Source organism: Notothenia rossii, assembly GCF_949606895.1.
Source record: "Notothenia rossii genome assembly, chromosome: 10".
Lineage (NCBI taxonomy): Eukaryota > Metazoa > Chordata > Actinopteri > Perciformes > Nototheniidae > Notothenia > Notothenia rossii.
Window position 1 is genome coordinate 65,214,576 of NC_136908.1, and position 24,172 is coordinate 65,238,747.

Here is a 24,172-nt window from a genome sequence, read left to right on the forward strand (position 1 = left end):
ATTAGGGGTGTAACGGTTCACAAACATTTCGGTTCGGTACGTATCTCGGTTTTTAGGTCACGGTTCGGTACGTTTTCAGTACAGCAGAAAAAATGATCACAAAATATATATATATATTTTTAATTATTATTAAACTGTGAATAATGTATTCACTCAAATAAATACAAAATAAACATTAAGGTGCAGCATTTCGATGAACTGAAATAATCTGTATTTGAACCAGTGGCGGCCGGCCCATAGGGGCGCTAGGGGCGCCGCCCCCCCTCTTCCCACATGTTTGTTTGTCATTAAAAATGAAAAATAAATGAAAAAATATATTTCCAAAAAATATATATTTTTTATTTTATTTTTAAAGAACAAGGTAAATATTATATAGTTGGTATCAGTCAAATGTATAATCTACAATAAAATCTCGTTTAAAATTGTTTTACGATGTCTAAAGTTACTGATAAGTCACATGTTTCCTGGCTGGCCACAGCGTGTATCATTACCCTCTCTCGTCCGGGCGGTAGAAAGGAGCCCTCAGCCAGAGCAGCTGCAGCCAACAAGCTGACTGTTGCTATCTGTAAACCATGCCGCCGAAACATAATTTCAGCCAATCAGCGTCGTCAGATCTGATGCTCAAAGGGCGCCCTTTCAGCGCCCTGGCCTGTGTGTCTGTGAGTTGTTTGGGCTCGTATCCAGGGTGACGCTACAGTAGTTGTCTGCAGGTGTAGACTCCGGTGCTAGTGGATCGCCGGAGCTGTAGATTAACATGTACATGCTTATTGTAGTTGTAAGGGCAATGCCTGTGGCACCATGGAGCATATGTGTGGGCTGGACCTGTATTTTACAGGAAAGGAGTGATCAAAGGGTCGAGTTGTCGATTCTTGTTCAGTTTTCATCTTCCTCACCCTCTCAGACTTTGAGTTGCGCGCTGCTAAAGAGACGCGCTACCATGGAAACCAAACAATGGTGTAGCTGTATTAAAGTCCGAGTGGAAACAGTCGTGAGTAAATCTGATTTAGTCAGAAATCGGGAGAAATGAGGGAGGCTCCCGCGAAAATCGGGAGGGTTGGCAAGTACAACACACACACACAATGTTCGTATTTAGTTTAATGATTTTAAATGGGAATTAAATCATTTGAGTCTTCCCAAAACACCAGTGTTCCGCAGTCCCCCCCCCCCCCCCTCTAACATCACCAGAAGTCATAATTGAAGGGGTCATTTCTCAAAAAATCATTCCGGGGGACGATCCCCCGGACCGTCCTAGTATGGTTTTGTCACCATTTCCACAGCCCCACCAAAAATATTTTCCACCAGCCGCCACTGATTTGAACTGTACTATACTAGAACCTAAGCAGCCAGTTTGACATTAGGACTTGCTTGTCATTGTATTTTCATGTTTTCTTAAAGAAACATGAACTTGTCCACATTGCTTGCTGAAAGGGCAGATCTGCTGGCACTAACAATGTCTCCTGCTGTGGAGAACACCCTCTCTAGGGACAGAGGTAGCAGATACAGCCAGGTAGCGCTTTGATAACATGGTAACATAAGGACATTTGGCATTTGTAATAGCTTTGGCTCGGTCTGAACTTGTTGCGAGTGGTGGAGGCTTAAATGCTAGCGGGAGTTGGGTTTGCACTTCAGTCTTTTTCTTTTGGTACCGGTGATATTCACGTTCGGGTGATGCCTTTTCAAATGAGTGTGCAAGTTTGATATACTGTCAGTCGCGTAACCAGTTTTATTTGAACAATGCCAACAAACAGCTTTGGTTCGGTCCACCTCTCTTTGTCCGTCATCGCGAAACCAAAATGTTCCCAAACCGGAGACTTCAATGATGCTGGAGGATTTTAGAGCTCAACTTTATCTGCGTTCACCATTTCGACAGTTCCTCAAATTACTGACTAAATTTGAACGCATCCCTCTGACCAGCTCTCATAGTATGCCTCTCGTCCAATGAAATGACTTGGTTGCTCTATGACACGTTGAAATTACACTGAACGCTGCGTTCCTGCAGCCCCGCCCGGAGCATGGGCTGCAGGAACCTGCTACTCGAAAGCGGTTAGGCTGGATTTATTTCTGTCCATCTCGCATGCGGCCGTTGTATTTTATTTGGAAGTCGCGTCTAAATGGCGACACGCACCACCTAAGGCATGCAAGGGGAGTTGTCAGGGGACTTTACCCGCATTATGAGACACTATTTTCGGATACTTTTTTCATTTTCACCCCTTTTCTAAGGATCTCCAACAAGTTAACTCAGACTTTTTTCTGATTTCTCACTGATCAAATGGCAAACGCGACCCGCCATCGGAGGGCCTCCGCCGGCCGGGCGTCGTGCCGGTGCTCTGGCAATCGTTTCCTACGAACTGCGGGTTCGACTCTGATGGCCGGGAGGGTGTGCTGCATGGGGGCAACCCTGCGTGTCTCTTCCTTCCCGGGCCGTCGATTTGAAGCGTGACCGTCTGACTCAGGGGTCCCACCACGGGTCCCGCAGCGGGGTGGATGTTCTGGGCTGGAACCTCCCCATCTCCGCCGTGGTGCGCCCTGCAAACACTGTTGTTTCTCGAACCCTCCACTGTTGCATAGCGGCCTTCGTCGGCTGCGGCATTCAGCAATTGGCCTTGCTCCGGGCAACGGTTCCCCCGGGGACCACTGTTCGGTGGCTTCATTACATTACATTTAGCTGGCGCTTTTATCCAAAGCGACTTACAATAAGTGCATTCGACCAGGAAGATACAACCTTGAAGAAAACGGAATAATATAAGTACATCAGGTTTCATAGAGCCAAACATTTCAAGTGCTACTCAACTGGCTTTAGATAAGCCAGCCCTTTTATTAGTATAGAAGTGCTTTGATAGTAATTCAGTCACTCGAAGTGGAGTCTAAAGAGATGAGTTTTCAGTCTGCGCCGGAAGATGCTTCACATGATATAGGGTCGACCCTACTTCATCACAGGCTACCTGGTTGATCCTGCCAGTAGCATATGCTTGTCTCAAAGATTAAGCCGTGCAAGTCTAAGTACACACGGCCAGTACAGTGAAACTGCAAATGGCTCATTAAATCAGTTATGGTTCCTTTGATCGCTCTAACGTTACTTGGATAACTGTGGTAATTCTAGAGCTAATACATGCCAACGAACGCTGACCTTCGGGGATGCGTGCATTTATCAGACCCAAAACCCATGTGGGGTGCTCGCCTGGGTGCCCCGGCCGCTTTGGTGACTCTAGATAACCTCGAGCCGATCGCTGGCCCTCGTGGCGGCGACGTCTCATTCGAATGTCTGCCCGATCAACTTTCGATGGTACTTTCTGTTCCTACCCTGGTGACCACGGGTAACGGGGAATCAGGGTATCAGCGCATTTCCTCCGCGACCGGCTCTGGGTCGGCTTGGAAAGGCTCGGGGCGAAGGTAGCTCGCGACTTCGGCCGCTTGCTTTACAGCGCCCTCTGCCCGGATCTCGCCGCTTCACGGGGCCGTGGACAAAGTGCTCATTGCGCCCTCTCTCCCCCTCAGGGCAGGGACGGGGCCCCCTGTTCCCGGTGCAACTGTCAACCGGGGCGGACTGTCCTCAGTGCGCTCCAACCGGGTCGTGCCGTCCGAGCGGGGATCGGCTCACATAAAAGGCGTCAGGGGTCTGCGGCGATATCGGCAACCCACCCGACCCTGAAACACGGACCAAGCAGTCTAACGCGCGTGAGTCAGAGGATTCATTCAAAACCCCGTGGCGCAATGAAAGTGAGGCGCGCGCCGGCTGAGGTGGGATCCCGGCCTGTCTCGCCCTCACTGTCGGGGAGGTGGAGCGTGAGTGCGTGCGATAGGACCCGAAAGATGGTGAACTATGCCTGGGCAGGGCGAAGCCAGAGGAGCTCTGGTGGAGGCCCGTCGCGGTCCTGACGTGCAAATCGGTCGTCCGACCTGAGTATAGGGGCGAAAGACTAATCGAACCATCTAGTAGCTGGTTCCCTCAGGATAGCTGGCGCTCAGAGTCTCACAGTTTTATCTGGTAAAGCGAATTAGAGGTCATGTGGCGAAACAATCTCAACCTATTCTCAAACTTTAAATGGGTAAGAAGCCCGGCTCGCTGGCTTGGAGCCGGGCGTGGAATGCGAGCCGCCTAGTGGGCCACTGTTGGTAAGTAGAATATCAGTTCCTTCATAACGCAAAGCAAGGCAAGTTTATTTAAATAGCACTTTTCAACACAAGGCAATTCAAAGTGCTTTACAAAAAATGAAAGACATTAAGAAAATGGCATTTGATATCAGTCAATAAAAAGAAAAGTTCATAAAATAAACATTAACCTGTTAGGCCCCAAGCCTGTTTTTCAGGTTTCAGGCTCGAAAATTATATTCCCAGAACAAATGACCATATCTTCCCTTCTAAAAGGGTTAAATTAATAATATTTTTTCTCAAAGTAATGATGAACCTGTGAGTTGGATGTAGAAAAGTCAGAATCAATATAGATGTGTTTTATTTTAAAGAAAATTCAGATTGAACATGGTAAAAAAACTCTAAATTATAGTGTCTGTCCAAAGAATATTTTGTACTTATAGTGAAAACTAACCTTGGATGATGGGTTAGTAGACTAAAAGCTTTAGGAATCCAAAGTACAACATATAAGTACCCTGTATCAAGATTGATGCAAAACAGTTATATTTGACCTTTTAGACAGATTTAGCCAAAAAACCCTCTTCTCGGGCCATTTGGGTGGATTTTCTCTATCTCTGGCCCCCCTTGTTCGATTTTGACATGTGACATCTCTTTCTGACCGTTAGAGCCAATGGAATCCAAGGGAATTCGTCCCGCACACACTCATTAAAAAAAAAAGGTGGCGTCTCTGCGCATGCTAGCTTGCAGCAGAGGGGAGAAATATCCTGCTCTGATATAAAGCAACTGAAAAGCTGTATTATTGCTTATGGATTATCAGAACATTTCAAAGGGGACGCAGCCAGATTGGATATTAACCTATGGATTAACTACAGCATCGTTTTTATCATTTTAATGCCATTGAAGACCAGTTTAGACCAGACAAAACCAAGGTAAGCCATGTTAGCGTTGTGTAGCTACCTAGCGCCACTTGTTTTGATTTACGTATTTGTTGATAACGTCGTGAGTTTGTATCTTTCAGTGTTGAGGTGGGCACCGTTAGATTCTGTCTCCTTGCGATCATAAACGATGTGTTGGATGTGCACTTAGGATAAGTAATAAGGGAGCTAGGAGTGATTATCGGTGCAGTAATAGGTTAGCATTTTTCGCTCAGGGGTCATTTAGATGTTTCTTATGAGACTTGTGTTTTGTTTTGGTAAAAATGGTTTGTATCGTGAGTTAGCTGAGATTATTCCCGTTAATCTGGTATAACACATTAATAGGTTCTTAAATATTAAGATCCCCTGAGACACAGTGTCATGAAAAAAAAAAAAAAGTACCCACCGGCGGGGACCTTGGTGTTTAACAGGTTAGAAGAAAAAATACATGGATAAAAGTTACAGTGCAGTCTAAGATATGAATAGTTCAATTAGAAACAGCGACAAAAAGAAAAGTCTTCAGCCTGGATTTAAAAGTAGTAAGAGTTGCAGCGGACCTGCAGGTTTCTGGGAGTTTGTTCCAGATATTTGGAGCATAATAACTGAACGCTGGTTTACCATGTTTAGTTCTGACTCTGGGGACAGAAAGCTGACCCGTCCCTGAAGACCTGAGAGATCTGGATGGTTCATAATTTAGCAGGAGGTCAGAAATGTATTTTGGGCCTAAACCATTCAAAGCTTTATAAACCAGCAGCAGTATTTTTGAAATCTATTCTTTGACACACAGGAAGCCAGTGTAAAGACTTCAGAACAGGAGTGATGTGATCCTCTTTCTTAGTGTTAGTGAGGACTCGAGCAGCAGCGTTCTGAATCAGCTGAAGCTTTCTATTAGATGTTTTAGTGAGACCTGTAAAGACACCATTACAGTAGTCCAGTCTACTGAAGATAAAAGCATGGACAAGTTTTTCCAAATCCTGCTGTGACATCAGTCTTTTAATCCTAGATATGTTCTTTAGGTGATAGTAAGCTGATTTAGTAACTGTTTTAATGTGACTGCACCTAGATTTCTGGCTCTGTTGTTTTGAACATTGCAGACTGAAGCTCAGCGCTAACTTTTATACGTTCTGCATTGGCTCCAAAAGCCATTACCTCAGTTTTATCTTTGTTTCATTAGAGAAAGTTCTGACACATCCAGTCATTGATTTGTTCAATGCACTTACACAGTGTTTTAATTGGAGCATAGTCTCCTTGTGAAATTGTTACGTACATTTGTGTGTCATTTGCATAGCTATGGTAACTTATTTTGTTGTTCATTATCTGAGCCAGTGGTAGCATGTAGACGTTAAAGAGAAGAGGCCCCAAGATGGAGCCTTGAGGTACCCCACATGTCATATTTGTCAACTCAGATGTGTATTTACCTATAGAAACAAAGTTGTTTCTGTCCTTTTTAAGTAGGATTCAAACCAATTTAGAACTGTTTCCGAAAGTCCCACCCAGTTTTCCAGTCGGTCTGTGGTCAACAGTGTCAAACGAAGCACTGAGATCTAATAATACTAACACTGAAGTTCTGCCACTGTCTGTTTAAATGGATGTCATTGAAGACCTTTACAAGATAAGTCTCAGTGCTGTGGTTTGGACGAAAGCCTGACTGGAACACATCGAAACAGTTATGCATAATGCATGCATTCACAGGTGTAGTTGCCTTCATCTGATGCTGTTGGTGAGGTGGAGAAAAACAGAGTCCGTTTTGTTCTAGATAGTCACTCTGGAGTTACAGGTGGAGCTTGTCTTGTGTGTGTCAGACCGATATGTCAGACTGCACTCCTTCCCTTCACTGCTTTCTCTGCTGATCTTACATGATACAAATACAATTTCATCCATTGTTTTATTGGAGCATAAAATTAATGACACCTGATTCTTTCCGAAAAATGTTTGTCTCCGTAAAAAATTTTTTTTTAAATGAACATAACGGCTTTTAAAAAACATGACAAGGAACCATATTCAAATAAAAAGTGCTATACTTTATTTATTGTTTTCTTCAATAAATATATGTAATATTGTGATCCTACCTCTGTAAGCTTGTTCAATGCATGATGCCCAAAACGGCGGAAACAGAGCAAACCAGAGAAAACGTCCATGCATTGTGACCTGCTGATGACTACCTGGCACCAAGTCAAAAACACTTCTTTAAAGTGTCCTTGATGAGAGAGAAACCTTTTGTAGTTGCATTTGCAAAACCCCACATAGTATAAGATAGACTGTCGACATGGAGAGATAAGGTGAGTGTTCCTAATTGTGGGTAGAAGAAACTAAGTACCTTCTCATACCAGGGAACCTTATGACCAAATGAACCTGCCGAGAACGCAGAGAGTGACCTCTTTGTTCTGATATGAGTATCAGTCAATTCCAATGTGTCAGGTGATATGTGTAGTGCTGTATCCGACATATGAATTATATTAACCGGCAATGTCAAATGAGCATAATAACAGCATCCTGACCAATATCTGGACAAATAATTATAATAATAATTTGTCCCCCCAGACATGAAAAAACAAGATCCTCCACAATACTTGTAGCCATATGTCCTAAACCCAGTCCCTCATTGTCAACAATGTCTATAGCACGTCCCTTCCCTTGAAATGTATGTTTACTAGGATAACGGCCTACATATACTGTACAATCAGCAACTCCCATGAATACAGTGTCAATTATTTGTCCTCCTTTGATATGGAGCTACTCCATCTTGATAGCAAATATAATGGGATGGCTTCTCTGCCACATCCAGCGTCAAGGGGTTTTCCTACGTGCTGTGATGCAACTCGTTCCTCATATTTGTAAAGAACAGGAAACAATTCATTTCTTCTAAGAGGCCTTGCTACAGGACTCATACAAGTACCCATGCTATTACAAGGTGGCATGACTACTGCCGTCATACCATATTTATCTGGAAAGGTGTGTTTTACCATATAAGACCAAACATTGACTTTCAAAGTTATGGGTAGTAGGTAGTCCTCAATTTCTTCTTCCATGTCTTCACGGTTGATTGGCTCAATCAACATAGCTCTCTTAGTTCTTTCTGAAAGTTGTCAGTGAGTTATGTCTTTTCAGTCCTGATCCCTCAGCGTCTGCTGGCAATTGCTCCTGGGCAATGCTGGAATTTGACATAACCCAAGTAAGTGCTAGCGTGGTCATCATGGCGAACCTATGGTCAGCCATCCCTTTCTCAAGGTATCGGTGCCTTCTTGCAATGGGAAGCGTGTACCCAAGTGGTTTTCTCCTTCACTTTTACCGCAGTCGGTGTAGTAAGCAGAACCTGAAAGGGGCCTCTCCAGCGTGAAGAATGCCAGTGACGTCTCCTCAAGTCCTTCACCAGAATCCAGTCAGCTGGATGGTAGGGGTGATTTATCTTTCTGTCTTCCAAGGGTGTAAGGAGAGCTGCTTTGACCTGAATGGAGATAGCACTCAAAATCTGGGTTAGCTTCCTACAGTAGGCCACTATGGCCTCATCCACAAGTATCTGATCAGTACTCCTGCCTCTGTACAGATCTTGACCCATAGGCATAGTTCTACCTGTCAAAACCTCATGTGGAGTTAAACCTATGGTAGAGTGGTATAATAATAATAATAATAATAATGAGTTTCATTTATAAAGCAATTCATATTTGACTTCAAATCCCGAAGTGCTACAAGCAGTGAGCATGAACAGTATAAAAACATTCATAAAAAGCATTAAAAACAATACAAATAAAATAAAATAAAATAAAATAAAATAAAAGGGGGGGGTAATAAATAAATAAGAGGTCTAGGGAAAGGCTCTATTGAACAGATGGGTTTTGAGGCCTTTTTAAAGGCCTCCACGGTCTGTGGTGCTCTCATGTGGTCGGGCAGAGCGTTCCACAGACTGGGGGCAACCAAGCAGAAGGCCCGGTCTCCCATAGTACGGAGCTTGGTCCTGGGGGGTTTGAGGACGTTGGCTTTGCTGGAGCAGGTGGTCCGCAAGGATGTATGGGGGGTGAGGAGTTCCTTGAGGTAGGGAGGGGCAGTTCCATGGATGCACTGGTGGGTGAGGACGGAGACCTTGAATTCGATCCTCAGCTCCACGGGGAGCCAGTGTAGTGCTTTAAGGATGGGGGTGATGTGATCGTATTTGCGCACCCTCATCAGGATCCTAGCAGCGCTGTTCTGAATGTATTGGAGCCTCTGGATGCTTTTGTTAGGGATCCCGATGAGGAGTGCATTGCAGTAGTCCAGCCTGGAGGAGACAAAGGCTTGGACTAGCTTTTAGGCGTCAGACAGAGTGAGTGTGGGGCGGAGTTTGGCGATGTTCCTGAGGTGATAAACATGGTTTAAATAGTGTGATACCTGGCACTGTATTTGATACCTGGCACTGTATTTTCCCCTGGGAACCTTCAAGGTTATACTAATGTTTTATTATTTATTTAATTATCACACGATTTTTACAAAAACAGTATAAAAAATATAGATAATAAAAACATGATTAGCAGGGGCCTGGGGGCCATGTTAGCCTTGATCAGAACTTTCCCCAAGAACAGGAAAATTAGTCCGCTAACGTTTCGCCATACCACATATCTATGGTGAAGTCTGCTCTATTGAGTTTGACTATTGTTGTATGACTATATCATATACACAGTGGGTAGCAAAGGCAAGAAGCTGGCTAAGCCTTCCAAAAAGTAATCATCCGCATAAAAAAAAGATCTATAACAGCGAGGTCACACTTTTAAAAATGGCAGTTGAAATATTGGTAGAAATATACTGCTAGTACCAATCAATAAGAAATGTTCCTCGCTGTAATCCCCGCCGCCATCTTAAGTGTCGTTCCAATAGTCTGAAAATCTGAGCTGAATATGGTGAGATCGACCCTCGGAGGGCTGAGGGAGCGAGTGAACAACGATGGTCACTCCAGAGGTGTATGTCACCCACAATGCATTGCTGTTATGCATTTGGTACAAGAGAATCCATCAATGGTTAGGTGGTAGTAATGCACGTCAAACTACAGTTGCTCACAACAGAAGGAAAATATTAATAAATAGAGGAAGATATAGAATGGTGGCAATAGTTAAGACAATCACAATACATATCACAGACAGAAACATGTATAATTTATTAGAAACCTACACAGTTGATTGCACAAGCCTCATTTAATAAGCTATTACTTACTCAAATATTACTTGGCAACATGGTAGCTTATGGAAGCAAATAAGTGCCATAAGATTTTGAATTTGAAAAGGCATTGAACGCGTTATATCATTTAAACAACACCAAATTCATAGCATTGCAATATTTTTGTTTCGAAAACTATGCATCTGAATTCATTGGTTGTGAAATTACCACTTTGAAATTACAAAATGTTTTTTTCAAGGTAAGAAAATGTGGATCTAAAAATTCAAGCTTTATAAATTCATATATTCAGGTTGCTCAAATTCGATCACTGACATTCGGATCCAAAGATTCAAGTTAAAAAAAATTCAGATAACAATATCCGGGATACAGGCCCTGGAATGATCCGCTCAGACAAATCTGGTAAACCAAAAGAAACATTGTAGTCTGAACAGAATGATTTCAGTGAATGTGGTGGTGTATGGGAACATGACCGACAGATTATACAAAACCCATGCAACTTAACAATATGGGCAGGTCAAACAGCGTTTGGAGGTTCAACGATGTAATGCTCTTTCCCTGTGTGGTGTCAACAACTCAAATTAACTGTTCGGAGGCAATTAACAAGACAACGCTATGAACTGAATTCATACCTCATCTCTGCAATGTCCTTGACCATGTGCTAGTATTCATTTTCAGCCTGTAAATATTAAATGTATATCAGAATACTATTGCAGAAACCTAAAGCCTGCTTTCATTAACTTATAACACATACAAACAAGACTTAAGGAAATTAGGCAATACATATTCTACTTTACACATCTGCAAAACACATTGGTTGATTTGAATACTGCATACTTTTACTACACAGTTTGCTTTAAAATGTACCCTCTATGCATGTTTCACTTTCATCACTGCAATCGCATGCACACACTTTTTTTTTAATTGAGCACACCTGTGAGGCTTCCTTGGGCTAGTATGAAGTAGAAGTTTGCTATTCTTAAAACCCTCATTATTTTGTATTTACCAGTTGTTCCTGAGTCACAGGACCACTCAGTGTCAACCTCTCCTCACAATGCTCTCCACAACCTTAAAACGGAACGGTCCAGTTCCATATACCACTGCAATAATCTTTTTTTAACCATATCAAAATGATGTAGTATATTTTTGAAAAAGGCACATAGTCATCTTGCAAAGTTAAATATAAATAACTTTGCTTTACTCGTTTTTCACCAACCTGTTTTCTCCTGTCTTGGACCGTTACCTGTGCTGCTGCACACACCACCACCTCTGTAAGAATAACAGGTTAAGCTGCAGGAAACAATGTAATACACTATTTGCCTCCATTACAGGCAGCTGTGACTGTTCTCATGTGCGTATAGGCTAGGGAAAGGTTACCGTCTAAACGCAATAACCTTTTTGATACTGCAGTGGAGGAGCTGGATGTGTATTCACAGAATAAAACAAGTCTTAATGTGGTGGTAAACCTAAATACATACAGCTCCAGTAAAAGGTCTGGGACACACTTTCCCATTCACTTAGCATCCTAATGTTTCTGGCTACATCAATGTGGTGAACTCATAAACCAAAACATTAGCATGCTACGTTAGCATTCTGACTACCATGCTAAAATGTGACTCCAGATGGATAATAATTAGAGTAAGGCAAACTATTCAATACAAATAAACACATCAATTCCATAGAACATTATTGTTACTTGTACCTGTGCCATGGTGGAAACTGTTAACAGTGTAGGCTATATATCATATAACAATAGCGCTTAGTATTTCTACCAACCGGTATGCCTGGGTTGCGCCACCATTTTTTTGTGTGCAGTTGGACAGTTGGTTCAATTGATGTAAACAAGACGAAAGTCTTTCTCTGGTCTGCATCCCCTTAACAATTGTATGTTTTGAGCTGTACTGTACCCAATATACAAGCTGTTCATAAACTTTTCAATCAATCAATCAATTCCTACTCGATTGCTTATCCTATCATCGGTATCCCGGATATTGCTATCTGAATTTTTTTACTTGAATCTTTGGATCTGATTTTCACTGTTTGAATTTTTTTATACCGAATATTTTGGATCCGAATGTCAGTGATCGAATTTGAGCAACCTGAATATAGCATTTTTGAATTTATAAAGCTTGAATGTTTGGATCCACATTTTACTTAAATTGAAAAAAATATTTTGTAATTTCAAAGTGGTAATTTCACAACCAATGAATTCAGATGCATGGTTTTCGAAAGAAAATATTACAATGCAATGAATTCGGTGTTTAAATTACGATATAACGTGTTCAATGCCTTTTTAAAATTCAAAACATTATGGCACTTATTTGCTTCCATAGAATCTACTGCTCCAATCATATCGCTGTAAAAACGATTGTCATTCACAAGTTCATACAAATAGGGAGATGAAATTATGAAATCATATTTTTTCTTTTTTATTGTTATACCAGCTGGAGTACATAACTCATTATCAGACATTAGACATAAGCCAATTAAATTGTCCTTAAGCCGTAAGCTCTTGACCAAGTTAGGCTAACGTTTGCCAGAACTATTTCATAATTGCATTTACTGATTAGAATGTGCAAAGGAATGACAATCTTTCAAATATCTAGGTTATTACCTCTGAGATTACAGCCTTGAGAAAGTAGGCCCAAAGCCAACAAATGGTTTCTTATTTTTGCTTTTAGAACACCATTACAACAACGATGAGACATTGGGGATAGAGGTGGTGTCAGTCTCTCACCCAGAAACTGACCTACTACAGTTCCCTAGTGCCACCACCAGGGGGCGGTAATTACATACTCAAAACAATGGAAAGGCAGGGTAAAGTTCCAGACAAAATATGAGAAAAACAAATCTTCTAATGCGAAAATAAAGGTTCATACTTCTCAAAAAGAACAAAAAAGCACAGCTCAGTCTGTAATGATTGTATTTGTTTATTTTAAAGAATAAGTTCACCTGCAAGTACAATACTCTTTTACAAAATGTGCTGTTCTGAGTATACAATGAGTAGCCATGCAGTTTAAAGTAGGATTTATGTAAGGACTACAAGAGGTGAGTCAAATGTTGTTCTGTTATTTTATCTATATTTCTTTAACATTTGCTTTTATTGAGGTGTAGGAAAGCCCTTTGTAAACGCCACTGGTGTCATACTGAAGCAAACTATCATTCTGGCAGGTTATTTTCACTGTGCCAGTGTAAGGCAGGTCAGTGGTGGCTCGACCGATGGTAAACTCAGCTTCCACCTTCTTTCCTGCAGGAACATGGATGGGAAAGGTCATGGTCTCCATTCTCTCTTCAGTGTTTTCCAGATTGTATGAGCTCTCTGTTCCCACGGTAAAGCTGAATCCAGTTGAAACCTCCATTACCTCTGGAATCCCAGCACTCACTTCTATACTTAAGGTTGCCTCTATACTGTTGGTCACAGTCCATGAGGACTTCTTTGTAATCTTCTTGGAGGATTCAATCGTGTGTTCTTGAGGGACTGAGGTGTCGTTGTCGTAGGTGATGGATTTGATTTCCTCTACAGTCACCTGGGGTACAACTTGGTGCATTGTTGGGTAGTTGACGTTTGTCAAAACGGTTCTCTTGACAACATTTAGGAACCTGAAGCCCATGCTGTCAATGTCAGAGCCACATCTTCCAACAACCCCGAAGCAGATTCCAGAGCCAACATCCATGGGGTATTCTGTCTTCAAGCCCCAGCTGGTCATTTTGGCAAAGAACTCTCCTGGGCGATTTGTCTTGAATTTGATGGCCCCGAGACGAGTACCTGCTCCATTCCCCCACAGCGACAGAGAGGTGAAACACTCACCAGGGTTGAATGTATACTCTTGATAGTTTCCACCTGGATTACCAAAAACTTTGTTGGTCCCATCTGTAAGCCAGGCCTTCACACTCTTCACCTGCCAGCCTTCGACCCACACTCCCAGCTTCTGCAAGGTCGCTCCATTTTTCTCACCAGTGAATGAAAAAGGGGAACCTCCGCCGCCACCAATTACTATCATTGGTGCATACGCCATCTTCGAGTTCGTAATCAGATCTGGAATGTAAATGTCAAGAACCACTTTTAGGATTTTAAGAACACATTAAAGATGTTCAAATAACATTTTAAAAAGGGGGCATTTTAAAATGTAAGATAAAAACAAATTAAACAATAAAAACGTAGGCAAAAAATCGAACAACCAAAGCAAAGTTGTTTTCAGTGGCGGCTGGCCAATAGATAGCGCAAAGGTGCGGCCCTCCCTGGTAGAATGTTTTTGGGGGTTTTTATACCCGACGTTTTTTAATACAAACAATAATTATGTATTGTAACTTACATACTCACAATACATAATTATTGTTTATTTAAAAAAAATTGGGGGATAAAAAAACAAAAAAACTTTGTAAGTATGCATGTGTTTCAAATGCAAAATAACGTGTGATATATAAAAACATATATTATATTTGGGGGTAAAAATAGCTGACTGTTTATCCCCTCTCTCTTTTTCCAGACTACAGTACATTACATTACAGTCATTTAGCAGACACTTTTATCCAAAGCGACTTACATTGACATTCCAGGGGCAGTCCCCCAGGAGCAATTTAGGGTTACGTGCCTTGCTCATGGACACACTAGTGGTGTTCCCAGGTGGTTTGAACTCATGACCTATTGGTCACCAGGTAGACGCTCTACCCACTAGGCCACGACTATCCAATATAGTATATTCCACTATCGTTAACTAAGCAACTAAGCAGGCAAGCAAGCGGGCAGGCAGGTTTTCCCAACCGGGAACCTTCTTGGTTTGCTTGACTGCCTGCCTGCTTGCTTACTATCAATAGGGTCATATTATACACTATACTGCAGTCTGGAAAAAGTTGTGAAACATGGGATGCATGAAACATTATATTGCATATTTACAATTTGGCATTTTCTTGCTCGTATATAATACAATACAAACACAAGGTGTGGTTACCATTATGATTTATCCTCACCTTAACCCTCTATAACATACTGTTGCCCTCATGCAACAAACCATTTTTTTCAACCTCACACTGACCCTCTAAATATTTTTATTTTTTTGAATATACACAATGTCACCTGACATGCTGGTGTCCAATACAATGAGGGAATTATATGGGTGTGGTATTTTGTCTGGGGGTGGAGCAGTCCTTTCTGCAAGCAAAGCTGCAGGGTGCAAATGTGCTCAGCTGTAAAATGATAAACCTAGTCAATGTTTATACTTTACCATCTACTGATATTTACAGGAAATGGACCCCAACACATGTTATGGGCAGAAGGGACACGATCAGGCTGTTAGGGCTATTCCGTCTGACAGTGAGGACAGTGAAGGCCAAGATAGGGTTAGACACACGCACACGGACACATATAGACATACAGACATGCACAGACACACACACATAGACATATATACACACATAGATATGCACAGACACACACACACACACATATATAGACATACACACACACACACAGAAAATCTTTTTAATTCATACAGAGTCAATTTCTTCTGATTTGTAGAAATCCTTGGTGTTTCAATACCCTCGTAGCACATTGTTGCTCTGAGGCAACAAACCAACCCCTGGTTGAAGGGTGTGGGGGGGTCAAATTGTATAATTGATATAATATCAGGGACCCCTAAGCTCCTAAAATACATGGTGAAACATTTTTTTCCTCCCAAAATAAAAAGTCATGCCATAGAGCAGGGGTGTCAAACTCAAGGCCCGGGGGCCAAATCCGGCCCGTGACTTCATTTTATGTGGCCCACAAGAGCTTGCAAAAAATATAATGTTTATTATACGGTTACATGCCGATTTACAGAAGCACTGCCCATATATGGAGCACAATGTATCTCAAATTTGACTTTTTTTCTCAGGATTATATTTTCTTTCTTCAAAATATGCCTTTTTTCCTCAGAATTTGATTTATTTTTTTAATGTTACTTTATTTTTTTCAAAATGTCACTTATTTTTTTTGAATTCGGCTTTTCTTTTAAAATCATTTTGTGACATTCTCACTGAAGAGACATTATTATTTGCCCTAGACTTCTGATTTCAGTCGTAGTTAATCATGAAGTTATTATTACCTTATCCGATAATAATCCAATGCAGAGACAATAATGTAATATAATGCATTATTTTATATATATGATGTATTTTTATATAGTCTTAAAGTTACAACCGGCCCTTTGAGTGCAACCATAATGCTGATGTGGCCCCCGATTAAATTTAGTTTGACACCCCTGCCATAGAGGGTTAATTAAAAAGCTGGTTTTGATCAGTCTACTGAGACACACCATATAAATCAGAGTTGGAAGGAATGGTAATAAACATTTATTTGCTAGTTTGTACATAATACAATAATGCAAATCATAATGATGATAATTTGTATTCTATTGATTTATCCTCACCTTGTTTGAAGAGCTGGGGAATGTGGGAATGGTGAGGATCCCAGATGATGCTCCAACATTTATACTTTTATCAGAACACACCCATGATTTTGACGCTTCTTGCCATTGGTTAGTGGAAAACAAAGGCTTGGTTTATTCGAGTAACAAGTGTGAGGCAATGCAGAATACACATTCTTCCTCATGTTGTTGCTTGCAAAGGGGTGGTCTTGATTATGATGGCTAGGATCGTTGGGACCTGTTCTAATTTTCTCAACAGATGAATATTTGGTTAACACGTTTTGCGCTTCCTGGCAATTTTCTAATTTATTATAGGGATGTGTAGATTAAGCAACTTAGCTAAAAAATAAACCAGAAAAAGATTAAGTGTATCCCAAAACCATGTCAAATGCAGTATGGCAAAAATGCATGCAACATACTTTGCAATTGCAGCTGAAGTAGGTACCTACTACAACTACAAAAAGTAATATGCAATTTGAGACAGTATTAGCAAAGAACTTACAAGTTCTTCTCTACTCTGGCATTAGTCAGCCAACCAACCCATGGCAATCATTCATTATCATCAGCTAGGGCTGCTTTGGATCAAATCTGCTGGGGTCTCTATGGTGTTTTATTTTTTATTATAAACCCACGTTCTGATATCCATAATTATTCTTGAGCTGTTTTTTGGTTAAGCAAAACTGCTACCTAACACAATGGCAAAAGTTTAACTAATCATTTAGAAAGAAAACTAGACTTGTGTGCCCTGAGGTTCAAATCTATAATAAATTACTATTTAAATATTACTCCTTTAAAAACGATAAACGTATTGCTATATAAACGTAATAATATAAACGTATTACTTGGTCTCAAAAGTAATTAGATACGTTATTTGTTATATTACTATTACTTGTGTTTGTATCAGTTCTGTGGAAGTCACACACCCTGACAGAGTGGCAGTTTCATTGGAAGAAAATTGAGAAATAATTGTGGTGCAAGAAGTAAAAAAAAAGCAGGAATGGACCACACACACACACACACACACACACACACACACACACACACACACACACACACACACACACACACACACACACACCCCCCCATGACAGTTGCTGCAGCATTTGAAAACCTTTGATCACATACAGTACCAGTCAAAAGTTTGGACTCACTGAAGTATTATTTGAGTTATTTGAAGGATTAAAGTAACGTGTTATGGCAGAAAAGTTCAATCTGGTATATTGATTTTAATGTCACCTCATATAGAATGTGTTAAACTTGTGATTTCTGCATTGAGTGACTTCTGCCTAGCAGATACCAAGAAGAGGCCCCTAGGGTCTCTCTGTTAATTATCAATAGTCCTTGCAATTAACAGGGGAAGTCCCAGATACATTTTCAGATATAATGTAGTTAAAGTCTTGTATAATTAATGTTTATCTCCTACACATCCTGCAGGCCTTGAGACTTGGGTCACCCAGCAGTAAATGAGATAAAGGTCCTTTTGAGCTTATCAATAAAATGTATTCTGTCCTAGTAAGCTGACTTTGGGGTGAAGGGAAGTTCAGGGAAGCCATTAAGCCACAAGAACAATTAACTTATGTTGGTTGACTGATGCGGTGACTGTCATGGGACGATGGCATTTGGATATTTACAAATATGGCTTTCATAGAGAAAAACAGGTGACTGTTGTGTGATAAGATACACGATAGGATGTGTGTGTTGAAGATGTTTAGGGGGAATGAGTACGTGTCCTGTCAAAGAGTCCTCTGTCATGACTCAATCATTGATTGGGGGATCTGCCTAAGGGCACACACACACACACACACACACACACACACACACACACACACACACACACACACACAGAGTGAAGCAACAGATGGAATCAACAAACTGACTTACTACCTGGGATCCCGCCCAGAAGTGAAACCGACCAATGGGACACTGCCAACTCACTGTCTAGCTCGCTCAGAAGTGAACTCTGTGTATAAATGTTGTGATCATTTTGAAGATCGGGGCTCTTGTTTCTGACAGGCCGTTCCTGAGACGTGTCTCACACGGTGGTAGAACCTGAGCCCGGACCACTCTGCAGAGTGCTTCGTGATTCGGTGATGTATTTGTATGTTTTTGCCATTAAAGCAGATTATTGTTTAACCCTTATCCTGGCTGCTTTGAATTTTTCCTTCTTTTGAGAACCCGCTCATATAGGAACGGCGCGGAGCAGAGATTCTGCCCCAACATCACCTTCTCATTCAAAGGTTTTTATTTATTTAGATTATTTTGTAGATTAATACCGAAAACATCAAAACTATGGAAGAACATAATTATGTGGTAAACATAAAGGTTTTAAACGAACCAGTATATGATTTACATTTTATAATTTTCAGAGTAGCCTGCAACCTCGGGCTGCTGTGCTCTCAGTGTTTTGTCTGTCTATTCCTGCCTGTTGACGTCAGCTGATAGAGGTGTTATAGTGCTTTATCTTGTTATGCACATTGTTGATTATTCTTTCAGAACTAGCTAAATACCTGAGTAAAGGTTCTACTTGAGCCCAATTTGAATACCATAAAGAAAGTATTAAACTGAACTTGATAGCATATACTGTAGTTGAAAGTACACAATGAAACACTGACTTGCTTGTATCAAATCAATACATCCCATACATCATTGGAATGGGAAGAATCTCAGCTACAACACCAACTAAAGCATTTCCATCTCCAGTACACACAGCCTACATGGCAATCATTTTTATAATATACAGTAATGTAGAGTAAGCACTATCTTTGAACTTACTGCAAAATTATAAAATGAAATTCACCCCTGCTGTCATTCTGTCTGTCACCCCTTGATTCTACTTGCTTTGACTATTCAAATGAGATGTCACCCATCAAAATTGGATAAGGGGTTCTGAGATATAACTGTGCAAAACACACGGGTCAATTTTGACCGAAAATAATATGGGAAGGGGGTTATGACCTAACGCAAGAGAAGGGTTAAGTGTAGGTTCAGGTCCCACAATTGAGAACGCCAGATATAAAAAAAGAAGGCCCAATCATTAAGCAATCTAAACCACGTTCTCTATTCCGACATCTTGGGAGGGACTACATTACAGCATACATACAGCAAGCCCTGAGTTTGTGTAATGGCTGATCATTCTTCTCGGCAGATTTGTGCTGCTTGCCATGGTAGTGTTGTCCCGGATATGTTACGGCAGGAAACTTCCTAACAAATAGTAGATCCAATCTTTTATATTGACTTTTAATTAATCTATAAGACGGATGAGCATGTCTGACTGAATTAAGTTAAATCGTCACTTGAATCAAAACATCCTGTATCGCGAACACTAACATCCCTATTATCTGCACATTAGGCATGCATGCCTTGTATGTACATCCCTGCACATAGTTTTAGGAATGTCCAATTAAGTGGATTTGTTCTCTCAAATATTTGGAAAAGTACAATTATTAAATAAATGTGACATTTGGAAAAGTACCATTGTCAAATAAATAAAACGTTAATCATGAAATAAAAAGTAAATGAAATGTTTTTTTTATTGTGAAAGTTCCAATTATTTCATAATAACTGTTTGAGTATTATTTAATAATTTCGTGATTTCACAATTTATTTGCTCATTCATATATATTCCTGTATTTATACATATGATTTATTTCTGGCACATTTGGTATTCCATAATCAAATTGTTGGAATGTAAAATTAACTCTATTTATTCTCTCTAATTGTGGATAGATAGAGCAAAATGCTTCACATTTATATTTTTATGATGACAGCTTATCTAATGTCAATTTTATATTATCTATATCATGCAAACAAGATGTATCAAATAATTTTCCATATCCCACCAGTGAGGTGATCTGACATGCAAAGATGTGCATAGGTAGATGTCTTTTAAAGTTTAACGTTGAAAATAGATCTAACATGCAAGTTTAATAGAGTGCTCTACAGTTGAATGTATATGTGCAGATATTTATTGTGAATTTGATTAGAAGGATAACATAGACACCAACAAGGCCTATTTTTTTTTAAAATCTTATTTAAATTATTGTTTCAGATGGACCTGAGTAGTAGCACCCAACAACTACTAGTTTTTATTTGGTTTATTTTTTGCAAAGTACTTATAATATTATATATAAAGGCTACTATATTACATTTTTTTACATTTGGGATGGTGGAGTAGTGTGGGATTTTTTCTGTTTCAAAAATGTGTCATGGGGTTTCTCAAAGGGATTCTGAGCTTCACACAAATGTATCCGGATGTTCCAATGAGCTTGTGGTAGCCGGGCCGAGAAAATGAGTCTGTCAGGCTGGGAGGAGGTAACGCTCGACCCGTGGCAGAAAGAAAGCTCCGGGGAGCTTAAGTTTAAGTTCTGGTCCAACAATTCAGACCAGCAGATAGATATAGATATATAGATATAGATATATCTATATCTCTCTCTGCTGGTCTGAATTGCTGATGTTATTAAAACTGAAGGTCAGTGATTATTTTATTTCAGATTCAGATGGTATGTCTAATGCTTTCAATGCTCACTTCAAAAAGGCTGGTCACATTTTTGATGAGCAAAGTCATGACTCTCTAAATGGTCGTACTCACAGCCCTAGTCAAGAGATGAGCTCCCCTGTTTTTGATTTTGCTTCTTTCTCGGTCTCTGAAGTCTTACAGGGTTTGCACTCAATTGATCCTAAAAAGTCTGCCGGGCCTGACGGCCTCGACCCATTCTTTTTAAAAATTGCAGCTCAGATTATAGCACAACCAGTAACTGATATTTTTAATCTCTCCCTGTCCACTCACACACTGCCAGCTCTGTGGAAGCAAGCTCTGGTATCGCCCCTCTTGAAAGCTGGTGATCCCACTGAGTTAAATAATTATCGTCCTATCTCAAATCTTTCTGTGTTATCAAAGATTCTTGAGTCCCTAGTTTCTACTCAGCTAAAACTTTTTTAAAATTCACACAACATCCTTAACCCTATGCAATCTGGATTCAGATCAAAGCACAGCACTGTGACTGCCAGTCTGAAAGTCTTAGATGATATCAAGGCTGCTTTGGATAACAAATCTGTTTGTGTTGCATTGTTTATTGACCTAGCCAAAGCATTTGATACTGTAGATCACCACATTATGTCTAACGTTATGTTGGTGTCTCGTTTCGGTCATAATGCCATTTGTTGGTTTCAGAGTTATCTAACCGACCGTACTCAATGCGTCAGGTTGGGTAGCACTGTCTCTGACCCTGTCACCTTGGAGAAGGGCGTTCCACAGGGCTCTATTTTGGGGCCTTTGCTCTTTTTATTATATGTAAACAATATTTGTAATCAGATGCAATTTTCTACCTATCATATGTATGCTGATGACACTATTGTATATTCATGTGCTCCTTCTCTGGACATGGCCGTTTCCAATTTAAAATCTGATTTGATCACGCTGCAGCATGCACTTCTTGATTCCAAACTGCTTTTGAACAGTAAGAAAACCAAAGCAATGCTTTTTGGTCCCAAGTCAGCGTCCTCTTGCCTCTCCATTGACACCCTTGATGGCGTCTCTGTTGAGTTTGTTGATATCTACAAATATCTTGGCTTTTGGTTGGACAGTAATCTGAACTTCAAACACCATATCGAAGTTCTAACAAAGAAATTGAAATTCAGTCTTGGCTTCCTTTACAGACTTAAATGTTGTTTTTCAACTTCATCCCGTAAAAGGTTGGTCTCTGGCTTATTCCTGTCCCAGCTGGACTACGGTGACACCATTTATAGATTTGCCTGTCCCACTGTCTTGGCCAAACTTGACCCACTCTACCATGCTGCACTGCGTTATATATCAAATGCACCCTATAGGACTCATCATTGCACACTGTATAGCCTAACTGGATGGTCCTCACTCACTATGCGTAGGATGCAGCATTGGTTTTTATTAATGTATAAAGCCATTTTAGGAAATCTTCCACTCCACATATGTGCCAGATCTGCTCCAGTTTGTGACTTTTACAACCTCAGATCCAGTGCCTTGATACGGTTCCAGGTTCCTGCTGTGCGGACTGAGGCTGGAAAAAGGAGTCTCTTTTATTATGGTCCTTGGTCTTGGAATGACCTTCAATCACGCCTCAAACTGACGGCACTTGTTTCTATAGCCTGTTTTAAATTGAAGTTGTCAGAAGTCCTTACCACCAGCTGCTCTTGCAGTAATAAGTAGTGCCTTTCTTACTGTCCTAATGTGCACAATGTAGCAACTGCTTTTTTTTGTCTTTTGTTTTCTTAGTTATGTTCTCTGTATTTTATATGTTTGTGTTATGTGTTATGTGTAACGTTGCTGCCTTCTTGGCCAGGTCAGCATTGTAAATGAGATTTTATCTCAATGCTTTTTATCTGGTTAAATAAAGGTTAAATAAAAAAATATTGTTGAGTAAATGGAGAATTGCACAGGGGAAAATTACGTATCTATGCCACAATTTTAGATGTGGATTTTGTTAAACTAATACGTTTGCGCTGTGGACCAACACTATACATTGACGGGGAAGGGAGTAGCAATAAAGATAATGTCACGGTTTGTGAAACAAGCAGGACCCAAATGCAGATATAAACTGAACATTCCTTTATTTCAAGGCTATGATATATCTATACAATGACAAAACAGAACACTCACCGCAGAACTAGTCCTGGAACAAGACGAACCGACGAAGAGAGACAGAAAACCCAGAACTTAAATACACACAAGACTAATCACACAACAAGACACAGGTGAGGAGGGCAGGGTATATACAGGAATCCTGAAGTCAAATTTAATACCTTTTAAGACTTTTTTTAAGACCCTTTCCATACATTTTAAGACCTCATCGCCACTTCAAGTTCTAACATTGGCGACACACTTTACCTCACATTTACTATATACAGTATTGATTGTAAGATAGCACAACTAAACCGTTTATGATAACTCCTTATCATAATTCAGATAGAACAAAGCACAAGAGAATGAATTTTGTGACCAACCCAATGCAAGGTTTATTAGAAAAATTATTTGACCAATAAACAAAACAAATGACAAAATGTTGTACTATGAAATATACATTAAACTTTGGTCAGCTTCAGCGGGGTAATGCCATGTAGGAGTTCACAAATACCCATCATGGCATGTGCCTCAATTCATTTGCTTTGCTGTCCCACTCTTTTTCGGTTTGTTCCAGCTCAATGCATTTCTCTTTGTGCCTCCTCCTGAGGGTGTTGGACTTTGTTAGCAGTTGAGCCATTAAAGATCCAGCTTTTCCCTCAGCCTGCTCAGCAAGTTGATCAGCATCTTTCTGAAGGACGCCGCACACTTCTTTTAGGATCTTCCTTTTCTTTTTGAGCTGTTCTAGCTCATCTTCAACTGCTCTTCTCTTGAGGCTCTGTGTGGCACTCTGTCTCTTCTTCTGTTGTTGATCCAGGTAAATCCTGTACCTTGATCTTGCGAAGGCTGCAGAAGCCAGGAGCTCCTTAGTGAGTGGCACCTTTAGAACGCCCCCACAGACACTAACCTGGTCGCAGATCAACCTTTGTGCCTCCAGGGATTCTTCAAGGAGGTTGACAGTTTCAACCTCCTTGTTGACAGAGAACCCCCTTTCAACCGTGGCTTGACCATGGGACAGAAGTAGAAGGCTCTGGCAG

At 40.6% G+C, this 24,172-nt stretch overlaps 1 protein-coding gene across 1 annotated transcript; it reads right to left on the reverse strand.

Annotated features, from left to right (window-relative positions):
- Window positions 1–13,058: 13,058 nt before the first annotated feature.
- On the reverse strand, window positions 13,059–16,696 carry LOC307023364 (aerolysin-like protein). The gene is made up of 2 exons (XM_079656592.1): window positions 16,547–16,696; window positions 13,059–14,178 (listed from the first exon to the last, which is right to left on the reverse strand). The coding sequence occupies exon 2, from the start codon at window positions 14,156–14,158 to the stop codon at window positions 13,220–13,222; it is 939 nt and encodes a 312-aa protein (XP_079512718.1). The 5' UTR covers window positions 14,159–14,178; window positions 16,547–16,696; the 3' UTR covers window positions 13,059–13,219.
- Between the last annotated feature and the right edge of the window lie 7,476 nt (window positions 16,697–24,172).